At 42.7% G+C, this 16,258-nt stretch overlaps 1 protein-coding gene across 1 annotated transcript in view; it reads left to right on the top strand.

Annotated features, from left to right (window-relative positions):
• The window catches only part of scn4aa (sodium channel, voltage-gated, type IV, alpha, a), a 38,645-nt gene that overhangs the window by 7,413 nt on the left and 14,974 nt on the right, over positions 1-16,258 (top strand). The window contains exons 8-12 of the mRNA XM_029629611.2: positions 4,006-4,191; positions 5,011-5,119; positions 8,393-8,631; positions 8,896-9,069; positions 9,255-9,611. Of these exons, the coding sequence (XP_029485471.2) occupies positions 4,006-4,191; positions 5,011-5,119; positions 8,393-8,631; positions 8,896-9,069; positions 9,255-9,611 (1,065 nt within the window). The remainder of the gene's footprint in view (positions 1-4,005; positions 4,192-5,010; positions 5,120-8,392; positions 8,632-8,895; positions 9,070-9,254; positions 9,612-16,258) is intronic.

Here is a 16,258-nt window from a genome sequence, read left to right as displayed (position 1 = left end):
TTAAGAACAAATTCTTATTTTCAATGACGGCCTAGGAACAGTGGGTTAACTGCCTGTTCAGGGGCAGAACGACAGATTTGTACCTTATCAGCTCGGGGGTTTGAACTTGCAACCTTCTGGTTACTAGTCCAACGCTCTAACCACTAGGCTACACTGCCACCCCAGTAGGCTGTGACTATAACAGAACTTATGTAGCAGGCAAAACCCTGAGGAATAACTGTTCAGATTTTCTTTTCTTTTTTTTTTTTACCTCTGACCGTTCCCTCAGTTGTCTTTGCCAAGATATATTTGATAGCAACCATTTTACAGTTCCTACGACTTCCACGGGATGTCACCAGTCTTTGGAATTTGTTTGAAGTTAATCATTGGTGCAACGAACATCCTGGAACAACGTTACACTGTTGAGAGTTACGCAAGACGAAAAAAGGTGCATGGTTTGTTTACTTGCTCTATTGAATACAGATTGCCCCGTCTACAATTTGATCGATTATTAACGTTTAAAAATACCCAAAGTTGTATTACAAAAGTAGTTTGAAATATTTTGGCAAAGTTTATAGGCAACTTTTGAAATGTTTTGTAGTGTCGTTGTGTTTTGGCAAGCTGTTTTTTTCCGGATCAAACGTGCTTTATAAATGGACATTTTGGGTATACATGGACGGAATTAATCGAAAAAAAATGACCAATTGTGATGTTTATGGGACATATCGGAGTGCCAACAAAGAAGCTCGTCAAAGGTAATGCATGTTTTATATTTTATTTCAGCGTTTTGTGTAGCGCCTGCTACGCTAGTTCTTTTGTTTACTACTGGTTCAGATGGGTGCATGCTATCAGATAATAGCTTCTCATGCTTTCGCCAAAAAGCTTCTTTTTTAAAAATCTGACATGTTGGCTGGATTCACAACGAGTGTAGCTTTAATTTAGTATCTTACATGTGTGATTTAATGAGTTTGAATTTTATAGAATTTTATTTGAATCTTGGCGCTCTGCATTTCCCCAGGCAATTAGCCAGTTGAGACGCTAGCGTCTCCATATCCTCTTAAAGAAGAAGTTACAGGTCTGTGAGAGCCAGAAATCTTGCTTGTTTGTAGGTGACCAAATACTTATTTTCCACCATAATTTGCAAATAAATTCATAAAAAATCCTACAATGTGATTTTCTGGATTTCTTTTCTAATTTTGTCTGTCATATTTGAAGTGTACCTATGATGAAAATTACAGGCCTCTCTCATATTTTTAAGTGGGAGAACTTGCACAATTGGTGGCTGACTAAATACTTTTTTGCCCCACTGTACTTAAGTATCAAAAGTAAAAGTATATTCCATTTCAAATTCCTTATATTAAGCAAACCAGATGGAACCATTTTTTATTTATTTTTATTTACGGAAAGCCATGAGGACACCCCAACATTCAGACATAATTTACAAACGAAGCATGTGTGTTTAGTGAGTCTGCCAGGTCAGAGGCAATAGGGATGACCAGGGACGTTCGGTTTATTACTTGCGTGAATTGGACTAATTTCCTGTCATGCTAAGCATTCAAAATATAACGAGTACTTTTGGGTGTCAAGAAAAAGGAATGGTGTAAAAAGTACAATATGTAGTGAAGTAAAAGTAGTCAAAAATATAAATAGTAAAGTACAGATACCCCCAAAACCTACTTAAGTAGTTTGATATCATTTAAAAGCTTACAGAGTTGTCAGACTATTGTATACATTTTTTTAAATAAAAGTGTTTCAATAAAAAATATTACAGATTTGAACCTTTTAACGTCAATTATCAAAAAGCATGTAAACTCACGCTGGGGTTTTTGTGTCGTGCTGTGCTCACCATTGGTTGAAACACAACACTGTGTCTTTTCAGTCATAGAAGTAGAATTCATAGAAATGGACCTATCCCGTCAGACCACTGCAATTTAGCTGGTACACCATTGAATTTAAATTGGATCTTTATTTACTACCACAAAGATGGCCGCCGGTCCACCCACCGTTGAATGTCAACTTAAATAGTCACGTCTATTCTATAATTTCAATAGTTCAACAGTATAGTTTTAAACAGATATTCCCATTCAAGTCAACGTTTTCTGTGTGAACCTCCAACCATCTCTGTGTTAAATTTTGAAAGTTGAAATGTCAATTTTATTCCAATTTTAGTCAGCCAAAACATGACACCCAATCTGTAATGAATAGCATGTTGTGTATCAAACGATGGCGGGCACAACACAAAAACCTCAGATGAGGTAAAATAGGGTCTAAGCTACAACATACTGTATGTGAATATGAAAAAAAGGAGTTTATTGTTTTTTCTGGTAAAATGACAATTTGTACAAAAAAAAGTTTTTTCAAGAAATTAAATAGTTTAACAAACCTGTTTGTAAGCTTTTAAATGGTATCAATCTCAACCGTTTATCTTTTCCAGTGTTAAAGACATGGATGTTTCATGGTATGGTGGGGCATGCAAAACAGGTCAACTTTGAGCACTTTTGTCTCTTGAGCACTTCTACAATAGGCAAATACAGTATGTATGGAAGTTTTCGTTCCAATCAAAAGGGGTGCTGTCGAAAAGTGACTGAATTCAAATCGGTTTACCCAATATCCATATCGCAAGAGATGTCCATATCGGAATGTTTTGAAACACCACTCAGCAGCGTGTAAATTAAAAATAGTTTACTCTTTTTCGTCTCTCTCTTCCTCTCTCCTCTTGTGGCTTGTTCCCACACACACCAAGCCATGCCCCCTGTCACTTAAACAGCACAATTCCTCCTCCTCGCTGTTAGATTCACTTATATTCACTATACGTTTGCATGCTTTTCTGTTAGGTCAAATGCAGTCAAGAGATTGTTCCAAACAAGAGCAATACTGCTTTCCACTTTGCGTTTTAACATAAATCATGATATTTCTATGTTCTGAGCTACACTGAGTATACAAAACATTTAGAACACCTGCTCTTTCCATGACAGGTAAATCCAGTTGAAAGCTAGGATCCCTTATTGATGTCACTTATTGAATCCACTTCAACCAGTGTAGATGAAGGGGAGAGGTTAAATAAGGATTTTTAAGCCTCGAGACAATTGAGACATGGATTGTGTATGTGTGCCATTCAGAGGGTGAATGGGCAAGACAACAGATTTAAGTCCCTTTAAACCGGGTATGGTAGTAGGTGCCAGGCGCATCGGTTTGAATGTGTCACGAACTGCAACGCTGGTGGGTTTTTCATGGTCAACAGTTTCCTGTGTGTATTAAGAATGGTTTACCACCCAAAGGACATCCAGCCAACTGTGGGAATTATTGGAGTCAACATGGGCCAGCATCCCTGCAGAACACTTGACACCTTGTAGAGCCCATGCCCCAACGAATTGAGGCTTTTCTGAGGGCGAAAGGGGGTGCAACTTAATATTTGGAAGGTGTTTCGAATGTTTTGTACACTCAATGTATAGTTTACTTATCCAAGTCAAATCGCAATATTTGGTAGCAATTTGAAAAAAATTATAGCAATTCAAATTTTTGCCCATATCATGCAGCCCTCACTGGCGTAACAAGATTTCTATGGATCCTGCAAGGTCAAAGTTCACCCCTAATCAACTACCAATAGATTTTGTTGAATATACAACTGTCCTGTTTAGCCTACCTGAACCTGCATGACATGAGCCCACCTCACTCTACCAGCTTGGACAGAAATTTAGTCCACCCTCAAAACACTAGCTTACTAGGGATTGTTTCATCATGCAGTCTAGCCTCCTATCTTTAACTATATACCATTTAGCTACTACAAAGGTTTTATAAAAATTACACTTAAAATAGCCTAACAATTAGGAAATGTTTTTTTGCTTGAGGATAAATTCAGCCACTATGTATTGTTTTGTTTGGCTAATAGGCTACACAAATGGGCTGCAATATCCAAGGTAAATTAAATCATATTCAGTTCAACTTTTTGACTGCATTTTGTGTGTGCAAATGTTTCCACCACGGCCTGTCCGGTAACTGATCCATTTTATCATTGGTGTTTCACAGGAGCAAGCTGATGCTGCTGCTGGAAGTCAGGCGACCCTGACAAGTCGGAAAGAGCTTAGTCATCACTCTGGGTCATACGGGGGCTCTGCGGATGACGAGCAGAGCCTCGGGGATGATGTTATCAAGGACTGTAATGGGAGAATCGTGCCCCGTCTGGCCATCGTTCCAGTGTCCTCTGAGTCGGAGGTCAGTGTGACGTCTCCTTGCTAATGTTTATCTTATCAGGTCAACGTTTATAGGTCAGAATGGGTCCACAGTGGTGGGAGTGCAGTTTGTTTTGTCTCATTCTTTTACAAATTCACATCAAACGCAGGTTGTTTTGGCTATTGGTCTTTGTTTGTCTTGTATACACAACCCTTCTATCGTAAGAGTTCAGTGACACCTAACATGCTTACTAGACCGTATGTATACGTGTGGTCATGTGGTCTGGTAAAACAAATTATATTTTTAAATATTAAAACAAACTCTGAACCAATTATATTAATTTGGGGCCAGGTCGAAAACCGTTAAACATTTATGGCGAATTTAGCTAGCTTGCTTGCTGTTGCTAACTAATTTGTCCTGGGATATAAACATTGGGTTGTTATTTTACCTGAAATGCACAAGGTCCTCTACTTCGACAATTAATCCACAGATAAAACGGTCAACGGAATTCCTTTCTCGTCATCTCTCCTCCTTCCTGGCAACCAAATTTAAGGTGCATTGCTACAACCGACTGGAGTGTGGACCTTGGTTCATCTTTCAATCACCCACATGGGTATATGCTCCTAAAAACCAATGAGGAGATTTGGGAGTCAGGACTTGCAGCGCGTTGAGCGTCACAAATAGAACCAAGTTCTATTTTAGCGCCCGGCTACGCAGACGCTCGCTAACGCACGCTAGTGGTGTGGGTGCAATGATTAAATAACATGTATGTGTACATTTATTTTGTAATGCTTGCGCACGCGGTGTAGACAGCATGTAAGATGTTTAGTGGCCAGTGATGATGAGACTTCACCCCCCCAGTCGGTTCCAGAGGACGAGCTCAAAGAGGACAGCATGTTCCATCTGGAGCAGCCAGGCCTGAAGAACAGATCGGCGAGTGCTGTTAGTGTTCTCACCACCGTCATGGAGGGTAAGAGAGCGACACATAGTGATGGTCATGATTATGACGACAACAATGGTGAAAATGCTGATAATGATGACGATGATTCTTGAATGATAGTATTACCATTGTGATATCATCAACAATGACAATGATATCATTTTAATCCAGGATTTATTTGGGAAGAGAGTAAAATGCAGCCCTGCATTGATAACTGTATTCTGAACAAAAATATAAACGCAACATACAACAATTTAAAATATTTTGCTGAGTTACAGTTCATAAAAGGAAATGAGTCAGTTGAAATAAATTCATTAGGCCCTAATCTATGGATTTCACATGACTAGACAGGGGCGCCGCCATGGATGGGCCTGGGAGAGAAGCCAATCAGAAAGAGTTTTTCCCCATTAAATGGGATGCCGCAGGTGAAGATGTGGAGGTCCTGTCCTAGCATGGTTACACGTGGTCTCCGGTTGTGAGGCCGGTTGGATGTCCTGCCAAATTCTCTAAAACGAAGTTGGAGGTGGTGGCTTATGGTTGACACATTAAAATTGAATTCTCTAGCAACTGCTCTGGTGAACATTCTGCAGTCATCATGACAATTGCACATTCCCTCAACTTGAGACATCTGTGGCATTGTGTTGTGACAAAACTGCACTTTTTAGTGCAGCCTTTTATTGTCCCCAGCACAAGGTGCTGTTTACTCAGCTTCTTGATATGCCACACCTGTCAGGTGGATGAATTATCTTGACAAAGGATCGAATGCTCACAAACAGGAATGTGAACAAATTTGTGCACAAAATTTCAGAAATAATCGTTTTGTGTGTATGGAGAATCTCTGGGATCTTCTTTCAGCTCATGGAACATGGGATCAACACTTTACATGTTGCGTTTATATTTTGTTCAGTGTATTTTCAGAAAAAAATGTCCCTATAGATCCATTCATAATGCATACAAATATTTGTTTTTTGTCAACTTCAACTACTATCATATATATATACACTGCTCAAAAAAATAAAGGGAACACTTAAACAACACAACGTAACTCCAAGTCAATCACACTTCTGTGAAATCAAATTGTCCACTTAGGAAGCAACACTGATCGACAATAAATTTCACATGCTGTTGTGCAAATGGAATAGACAACAGGAGGAAATTATAGGCAATTAGCAAGACACCCCCAATGGCGGTGCTTTCACTCTAGTGGTAGCATGAGACGGAGTCTACAACCCACACATGTGGCTCAAGTAGTGCAGCTCATCCAGGAAGGCACATCAATGCGAGCTGTGGCAAGAAGGTTTGCTGTGTCTCTCAGCGTAGTGTCCAGAGCATGGAGGCGCTACCAGGAGACAGGCCAGTACATCAGGAGACGTGGAGGAGGCCGTAGGAGGGCAACAACCCAGCAGCAGGACCGCTACCTTCGCCTTTGTGCAAGGAGGAGCAGGAGGAGCACTGCCAGAGCCCTGCAAAATGACCTCCAGCAGGCCACAAATGTGCATGTGTCTGCTCAAACGGTCAGAAACAGACTCCGTGAGGGTGGTATGAGGGCCCGACGTCCACAGGTGGGGGTTGTGCTTACCAGAGAACACCAAGATTGGCAAATTCGCCACTGGCGCCCTGTGCTCTTCACAGATGAAAGCAGGTTCACACTGAGCACGTGACAGAGTCTGGAGACGCCGTGGAGAACGTTCTGCTGCCTGCAACATCCTCCAGCATGACCGGTTTGGCGGTGGGTCAGTCATGGTGTGGGGTGGCATTTCTTTGGGGGGCCACACAGCCCTCCATGTGCTCGCCAGAGGTAGCCTGACTGCCATTAGGTACCGAGATGAGATCCTCAGACCCCTTGTGAGACCATATGCTGGTGCGGTTGGCCCTGGGTTCCTCCTAATGCAAGACAATGCTAGACCTCATGTGGCTGGAGTGTGTCAGCAGTTCCTGCAAGATGTGCTATGGACTGGCCCGCCCGTTCCCCAGACCTGAATCCAATTGAGCACATCTGGGACATCATGTCTCGCTCCATCCACCAACACCACGTTGCACCACAGACTGTCCAGGAGTTGGCGGATGCTTTAGTCCAGGTCTGGGAGGAGATCCCTCAGGAGACCATCCGCCACCTCATCAGGAGCATGCCCAGGCGTTGTAGGGAGGTCATACAGGCACGTGGAGTCCACACACACTACTGAGCCTCATTTTGACTTGTTTTAAGGACATTACATCAAAGTTGGATCAGCCTGTAGTGTGGTTTTCCACTTTAATTTTGAGTGTCACTCCAGACCTCCATGGGTTGATAAATTTGATTTGATTTCCATTGATCATTTTTGTGTGATTTTGTTGTCAGCACATTCAACTATATAAAGAAAAAAGTATTTAATAAGAATATTTCATTCATTCAGATCTAGGATGTGTTATTTTAGTGTTCCCTGTATTTTTTTGAGCAGTGTGTATGTACATAAAGGGCTATATATATATATATATATATATATATATGCCATGAAATGTACTGTGTCATTGGTCTGTTTCTTGCCTGTGAGACAAACATAACCATCCACAGTAGGAGACATGTCAAGTCCCTCAGGCAAGTTTAGAAATACACTAGGCTTAGTTGGGAGTGGATGCAGTCTTCGCTCTAATGTGAAGTGTAATTGCCTAGCTTATCATGGTGGTTGTAGACATGGCCTTCTGACCCCCCACCTTTCATTACAGTAGCATTGTCTGAAGTCTTGTCACACACAGAGCAGCCAATCACATTGTGTGTGTGTGTGTGAGTGAGTGAGGGGGGAGAGAACCCTGTTAATGTACAGTTGCATGCCCTCTTGGTGCTAAGCTTGAGCTATTTCAGCCTTCCAGGGCGGGCTGGCACCACGGGCATGAATTCTGGTGTTACCCACCGTTGCATTTCATTTACTTGTTGTTTTTGTTTAGAACAGACAGATTGCCCATATTTATACACATTTAACGACACATGAATGTCACCAATGCACGTTCTTAAAATCAAAGAGCGTTGAACTAGGGCAAAGAATGACAAATGTCCCTAAATCTGTCAATCATATCCACTCATCCCCTCCTGTCACTTTTTAGAGCAGGACATTTTGCTCGAATGCCAGATCAATATTCTAGGGGTGTCTTAGTAGTCTTGGGTAACTTTGTTTCGTTGTCTTTTTTTTAACTTCATAACAACGGCAAGAGGGATGAATTGTAGAGTTTTCAGCCATAATTCCAAATCATTTAAAAAATGTTTGTTTGTTATTATGTTTCTATTGAACATTATTATTGAACTGGTCATCTAAACTCTCTTTCTAATAGAGCTGGAAGATGCCCAGAAGCCTTGTCCACCCGGCTGGTACAAGTTTGCCGACATCTTCCTGAAGTGGGACTGTTGCGTGCCCTGGGTATGGTTGAAGAAGTGGTTGCTCTTTATTGTGATGGACCCCTTCGTGGACCTAGGCATCACCATCTGCATCGTGCTCAACACCCTCTTCATGGCCATGGAGCACTACCCCATGAGCCCAGAGTTTGACCACATGCTCTCCGTGGGGAACCTGGTAACAACTTTTAAAGGGCTAGTTTAGAGGTAGATGTTAGGTGTGTAAAGCTAGCTGTATTGCTAGCTCAAACTTGCATTGCTACTCTCGCTTCCTTATTATAACTGCGTGACATATAATTTCAGGTGTCATTTTGTTCGCTTGAATCGGATATTACTTAGTCTTATGTTGATGAGAACATTTCTTAACATCCGAGTTATGGTATTTGACATGATGTATCCAAATGACAACTTGTTTGTATTTCTGATATGAATCCCCCTCTAGGTTTTCACTGGGATCTTCACAGCAGAGATGGTCTTCAAGCTTTGCGCCATGGATCCGTATTACTACTTCCAGGTCGGCTGGAACATTTTCGACAGTATCATTGTCACGTTCAGTCTGGTGGAGTTAGGTCTAGCCAATGTCCAAGGCCTGTCCGTTCTCAGGTCTTTCCGTTTGGTAAGACACACTGATTTCCAGTCAATTCATCTCTGTGAAATAGTATTCGTAGATTAACTTTATTGTACTCATTTAGTTTACAGGGCCAATGTACAACAATGGAACTTGCATCAAGAGCACATCAAGCCATGAAAAATGCAATTTGTGTGTTGTCTGTCTGTTAATGTACTATGTGTTGGAGGCAGCTGCGTGTCTTCAAACTAGCCAAGTCGTGGCCCACGCTCAACATGCTGATCAAGATTATTGGCAACTCTGTGGGCGCTCTGGGCAACCTGACCTTGGTGCTGGCCATCATCGTCTTCATCTTCGCCGTGGTGGGCATGCAGCTCTTTGGCAAGAGCTACAAGGAATGCGTGTGTAAGATTGCCACCGACTGCGAGTTGCCACGCTGGCACATGCACGACTTCTTCCACTCATTCCTCATCGTGTTTCGCATCCTGTGCGGGGAGTGGATCGAGACCATGTGGGACTGTATGGAGGTGGCCGGAGCCGGGATGTGCCTGGTGGTCTTCATGATGGTCATGGTCATCGGAAACCTGGTGGTGAGTGCAGCAGACACCCAACTGTAACCCTAATCCCTAAACCTAACCCTCATCCTTAAAGCTGCGGTAGTGGGAAATAGCACCACGGACGTCCCGCCAACATTCTTATTGTTTTTGTTACCGAGCACAGGAGGGTCGCGGAACATGGTCCAAAAAATTTGCAGTGCATATTGTGCTCTTCTATTGCATGTGCAATGTCAGAGGGGGAAAAAGTTTGTTGTTTTCATTAACTTCTTTGTAATATCACAAACGGGCGTAGCTGTTTCACCATAGAGTCGATGCCCACTCCTGTGTGGGAATCTAATTTGCGTGATAAATTAAATCCCCTTCAAAATCGGTCTGTTTATGCTAGAGATACCAGCGTCTCAACCCACCGTATCCGCCGATGTCGGCCTCCCGCACCTGCGGTGGAAGGTGGCAGAGCTACAGTGGTGTTTGTCAGACCAGGAAACGTTCCCGAAAAATTGGTTTTCATGGAAACGTCCACAGAGTACAAATGGTTTGGGCAAGAAACTATGTTAGGACTCACTATGGAAAGGTGAGATGTTCTCAAATATGTACATATCAGTTGTTTTTGCTCTACGACGCTCAAGCCTCACAAGACTCGTCTGAAGGTAACCTAGTACCAGACTGAAAAATGTATGGAAGTGAATAGGGAATTTACACATGTATACGGGTAATACATGTATTTTGTTTCCAGAGCTTACTTATATCTCTCAAATATAGGACAGACACTGTCTTATCTGGTTACGTAAAGACTATCCCTTTAATTAGGGTTGTATGGAAGTATAAATAGATATTTAATGTGAGGGCACAATAAATCTTTTAAGTATAGTGAACATTCTAGAGATCCTAGATAATGCCTCTCAACAACACACGCGGTCCCCAACTGTGAACATCTGTCACTACTGTCAACTTGTAAATCTCCGTAACAGTTATTCGAAATCTCTGCAGACCTAACGATTATAGTATTGTAATGCTCAGTCAATCCAGGAGATATTGTGCACACAGCTGATGGAGAGTCTATTTTTGGCCCTCTAGAGACACCAAGAACAGACACACTACATGGCCAAAAGTATGTGGGCACCCCTTCAAATTAGTGGATTCGGCTATATTCAGCCACACCCGTTGCTGACAGGTGTATGAAATAGAGCACACAGCCATGCAATCTCCATAGACAACCAGTAGAATGGACTTACTGAAGAGCTGTGACTTTCAACGTGGCACCGTCATATGATGCCTCCTTTCCAACAAGTCAGTTTGTCAAATTTCTGCCCTGCCTAGAGCTGCCCTGGTCAACTGTAAGTGCTGTTATTGTGAAGTGGAAGCGTCTAGGAGCAACAAAGGCTCAGCCGTGAACTGGTAGGCCACGCAAGCTCACAGAACGGGACCACCACGTAACGAGTAAAAATACATTTGACCTTTTGGAATTACTAATGAGGAGTTAATCAACAAACCATATGAGAGTAGGGAATATACAGTGGTTCTTCCTTTAAAAGTTTTGCGCTTATGCCGTGACCGTTTGTGGTAGATGGTGGCAGATTGTGGTAAATTGCGTCATTCTGGCAACAATGGCTGACAGTTAAATAACGTGCCATAGATTTCTGCGGCGCCCTGCATGCTGTGCTGCAGTACGCTGCAACTTTTAAAGGAAGAACCACTGTACAATAAGAGGAGGCACTCCAATTTACAGTACAGTATTTGGAATGGTGTTTTCAACCTTTTCTGGGTTAGTTCTCCAGTCTTTGGCAAGGTGTGGCACAACTCTTGATTATGTGATGTTTCAACATACCGTGTCATGTTTCAGAACACCTCAGGATGAATGTTTCAGTACACCTTAAATCTGTCCCAATAGCTTCACAACCAAGTGTTTCAATACTTCAGTTAAAGTTAAGGTCTCGTCTCCCTTAAGGTGGTGGCAGCTCAGTTGCCACTAGAATTAGTGTTAAAAAAATGCACTTCATTTTAACAGTGTAGTGTCTAAGTTACAGTATATGCTGTTGGTCTGGAAGACACAGCAGCCATAGGCAGCAGGGGACTTGGATGGGGGTTGAGGGGGTGTGAGACACAAAAAAAGCCATATTAGTGTTGGCGCGAGTACCCAGTGCTTTTGTTAGCTCGTCGGGATGAGAATAGCCATTTCCGCTTGATTCTATTAATAACCACCAGAGAGAGGAAATGCATTTGGCCTCACGCCGCAAATATTGTGCTTGTGTGATCAGCTGCTAACAGCTCATCTGCATGTCCTTGTTCTGGAAGATGAGTAAAGACCGGGACAGGGCCTCCCATCCTGCACCCCATCATAGGTGGAGTGGATTGCCTTAGCCACCACTTGTGGTTCCATGCAATACCAAGGCATCTAAGCCAACCACTATCAGTAGTGTCCCTCTACGAATCCCGTAATCATATTACAATATATTACAATATACCAGATCATTACTATTAGGGCTGTCAAAAAATCCAGAATTTGCTCAAAGTGAGCTGTATAATGCTCAAAGCGCGGGCCTCCCGAGTGGCGCACTGGTCTAAGGCACTGCATCACAGTACTAGCTGTGCCACTAGAGATCTTGGTTCAAGTCCAGGCTCTGGCCCAGCGTAGTCCGGGTTAGGGGAGGGTTTGGCCGGCAGGGATGTTCTTGTCCCATCGCGCACTAGCCACTCCTGTGGTGGGCCGGGCGCAATGCACGCTGATATGGTCGTCAGGTGTACGGTGTTTCCTCAGAGACATTGGTGCAGCTGGCTTCCGGGTTAAGCGGGCGTCTCGAGTCCGTACGGGAGTTGCAGCGATGGAACAAGACTACCAATTGGATACCATGAAAAAGGGGTAAAACAATATATAAAAAAATCTCAAAGCGCATAAAAAGCAAAACAAACAAAACAAATTTACAATATATTTTTTTCTAAAGTAACGGGAAGCATAATTAGGTAAATTCATAAAGAACACATTTTTTACCTCAATGTAGGTTGTCCATTTAAAAGCTCATCTTTTGACCAATGGTCAAATAATATGTTAATTGTGTATGTAATTCTCTAAGAAAACCAATGGTCCAAAACTAATGTCTCGATCATAATCAAATTGATTTATAAAGCCCTTTTTACATCAGCCGATGTCAAAGTGCTGTACAGAAACCCAGCCTAAAACCCCAAACAGCAAGCATTGCAGATGTAGAAGCACGGTGGCTAGGAGAAACTCCATAGAAAGGACGGAACCTAGGAAGAAACCTAGAGAGGAACCAGGCTCTGAGGGGTGGCCAGTCCTCTTCTGGCTGTGCCGGTTGGAGATTATAACAGTTCATGGCCAAGATGTTCAAATGTTCATAGATGACCAGCAGGGTCAGATAATAATAATCACAGTGGTTGTAGAGGGTGCAACAGGTCAGCACCTGTGGACAGCAAGGAGTCATCAGGCCAGGTAGTCCTGAGGCATGGTCCTAGGGCTTAGGTCCTCGGAGAGAGAGAAGGAGAAAGAGAGAATTAGAGGGCGCATACTTAAATTCACACAGGACACCAGATAAGACAGGAGAAATACTCCAGATATAACAGACTGACCCTAGCCCCCCGACACATAAACTATTGCAGCATAAATACTGGAGGTTGAGACAGTGTGGCCCCGTCCGACGATACCTCCTCCGGACAGGGTGAAACAGGCAGGATATAACCTCACCCACTTTGCCAAAGCACAGCCCCCACACCACTAGAGGGATATCTTCAACCACCAACTTACTACCCTGAGACAAGGCCGAGTATAGCCCACGAAGATCTCCCCCACGAACCCGAGGGGGGCGCCAACCCGGACAGGAAGATCACGTCAGTGACTCAACCCACTCAAGTGACGCACCCATCCTAGGGACAGTATGGAAGAGCACCAGTAAGCCAGTGACTCAGCCCCCGTAATAGGGTTAGAGGCAGAGAATCCCAGTGGAGAGAGGGAATCTGTTCAAAAGTTATTGGAGTGTTAACCCTTGTGGGACAGTCAGAATTATGGTGATTAAATCGATGGAGGCCAGAGGAAAAAAGTGGTCAGAAAATGGAGTAATGTCAGCTAGGCTGGATTCTGAAAGAATTAAGGCTACTGGCTACCTGACATACTCACTTTCCCGATGAACTCATCTTTCCTGTTGAATTCACAGGACATAAAACAATATATAGAGAGGTAAGACGGATATCGATTTTGAGACATGACATGTAGAATTTTAGTATACGTTTCTCATATTAATTAGAAAGTCCTGTTCTCTTTTGAAGATTTCTTACAAAAACAAGTGTACCTCTGTGAAATGGCAATGGAGCACTAAGTGTAATACAAGCTTTTTATTGTCAAAGCCTCTTACATTTATTTCAACTCGTATCGTGGTAATTTAGCTTTTTGTTAACCAGGTAAACAACTTTGAAGACGACCACCACAAAATGTAAAATCCTCAAAAGTTGTTGCTAGTAACCTGCACCTCCATGTCAACAGTGCTTGGTGCTTATTATGGGATAGACTAGATAAATTACGAAATCTGACTTTTTGGATATAATGTTAGAGAAAGACCCCACTGAATTATTGAGGACATGAATAATCACATTTGCCTTGTTAAAATGTATTTTGTAACATAAGAAAATTTAATTTAATCACAAGTTTGTTTTCACTACCTCTGGGTAGAGTTGGTAGACACCCTACTCGATGTCAACTTGTTTTTGCATTGCATTGTAGATTTTATCTGTACAGATTATGTATTTGGGATGTTTTCAGACAATGTGATTAATCATAATTAAAATAGTATTTATGCACTTAAATTACAAAAAGTTTAGTTAAAATCCTTAAGAATCTAAGTAACATTAAAAAAATCCCCATCAAAATCCGTCAGTTTAAGGTAGAGATATCTTCTTTTTTTGCATCTCAATCCACCGCGTCGGCCTTCCGCATCTGTGGTGGAAGGTTGCCGAGCTACAGCGGTATTTGTCAGACCATGAGACCACGGTCTTCTCACAAGAACATCTGTAGCGTCCGAACGGTTTGGCCTAGAGAAACTATTATGACCACTATGGAAAGGGGAGACTCATGAACACAATGGTGTTCTCCGCTTTTGTTCATTTGTTACCCATTCAAATTAATGGAAGCATGAAGGTAGTTTGGTGCCAACAAAAATAAGGGGTTAAATATGTGTCCGAATACAGGGGAGGTGCCCGAAAACGTGCCTTTTTTATAGAGTTTGCTAGAGGGCACACCTTCCACGAGTGCCCTCTCTCCACCTCCATACCTCAGAATGGGAGAATTCTGAACAGTTCCCTCACATGAAAACCAGTGATGAAGGCCGACTTTACACATGACCTCTATTATAACTTACATAAGCTTTGTATGAGAGACACAGTCTGCCAAAACATATTGTTTATGTTTTGATGCTGCATTGTACATGCACTAAAAAAAAAAACAAAAATGTTTCACAACCCTCTCTTAAAAACACAATTATTCAGATTGCAGAACCACTTTGGATGTTTCCACTTTGGATGTATCATAATACACATTGAGTTTACATTCAAACAACCACCAAACACCAGATCTCAGTTCAGTTTCATTACATTTCCTGGTTTTACTGCACAATAATGGTGTTTTGAGTCATTCTATTTATTAATCGGCGGAGGGAGGGAGGGGGCTTCTATCTATTTAAGTCAAATGACTTGAGCCAGCAAACAGTGGTTCTGACCTTGGGTATCTGCTAAGACCCAGCTTAAGTGAGCCCCCTGTGACTGACGGAACAAACACGGACAGCTGAGCGGCGCACGGCGAGAGGGCCTCGGGGATCAGATCCAAGAGAGAGAGACGTCTGCAGAATGCATCACTAATTGATAGGGAAGGTAATCAAATGTCCCATCACACGAACACACGCTGTATGGAATATGGGGGAGGTTCCTTTGAGTACAGTTGCGACTTACGAGCACAATAACGGTAGGCCGCTCTGAGTGGCAGCCAACAATGTATATTATGGTTGGTCATCATCTCGATTTGAACTTTTTATTGTCTGCTCCCCTCCAGCCTGTTTCTCCCCTGATGTCTCTCCTACAAGCCCTGTATTTGCTCCAAGAGACTACTTCTACCATTCTCAGTCCAGTCCCCCCCCCCCCCCCAAAGTCCTTTTTTTTCTTTGTGGTGTTATGTTAGGGCTGACAACGGGCTAACTTGTCGCTACGTCTCAACACACTTTGATTCCCTCCACAGCCCTATCCACCGCTACCGTAGCCCTTCATTTCTAGCCCTTTCGAGCCCCCTGTGCTGCTAACCCCCTTAAGCCTTGTGTTTCTGCCCCTCTCAGCCCTTTCCCAGGGCCTCTGGCGGATTCACAGCTCCTTACAGAGGAATGAGAGAGATCAGCCTTGCACAGTCCACCATGTAACCATGATCTACATCTTAATCTGAGAAATAAGAACCCAGATATGGTCTAACGGGGTTTAGACACTAAAGATAGCCACCTCCAGAAGAATCGCAGGCAACATTATATTGTCACCACCGAACGACATCAACTTTATATGCGTTATGTATACGAGACGCCCAGGTTTATGATTAAACGGATTCACTTTTTTTTTACAGCACGAGGCTTGGTGACACACGTGTCTCACAAACGTTCCTGTTTAGGAGGCACTTGAAAATAGTGTAAGTTTGCTTATCTTCA

Source organism: Oncorhynchus nerka, linkage group LG23 (assembly GCF_034236695.1).
Source record: "Oncorhynchus nerka isolate Pitt River linkage group LG23, Oner_Uvic_2.0, whole genome shotgun sequence".
Lineage (NCBI taxonomy): Eukaryota > Metazoa > Chordata > Actinopteri > Salmoniformes > Salmonidae > Oncorhynchus > Oncorhynchus nerka.
The sequence above is the reverse complement of the archived record's forward strand: the minus strand, read 5'-3'. Positions and strand labels throughout refer to the sequence as shown.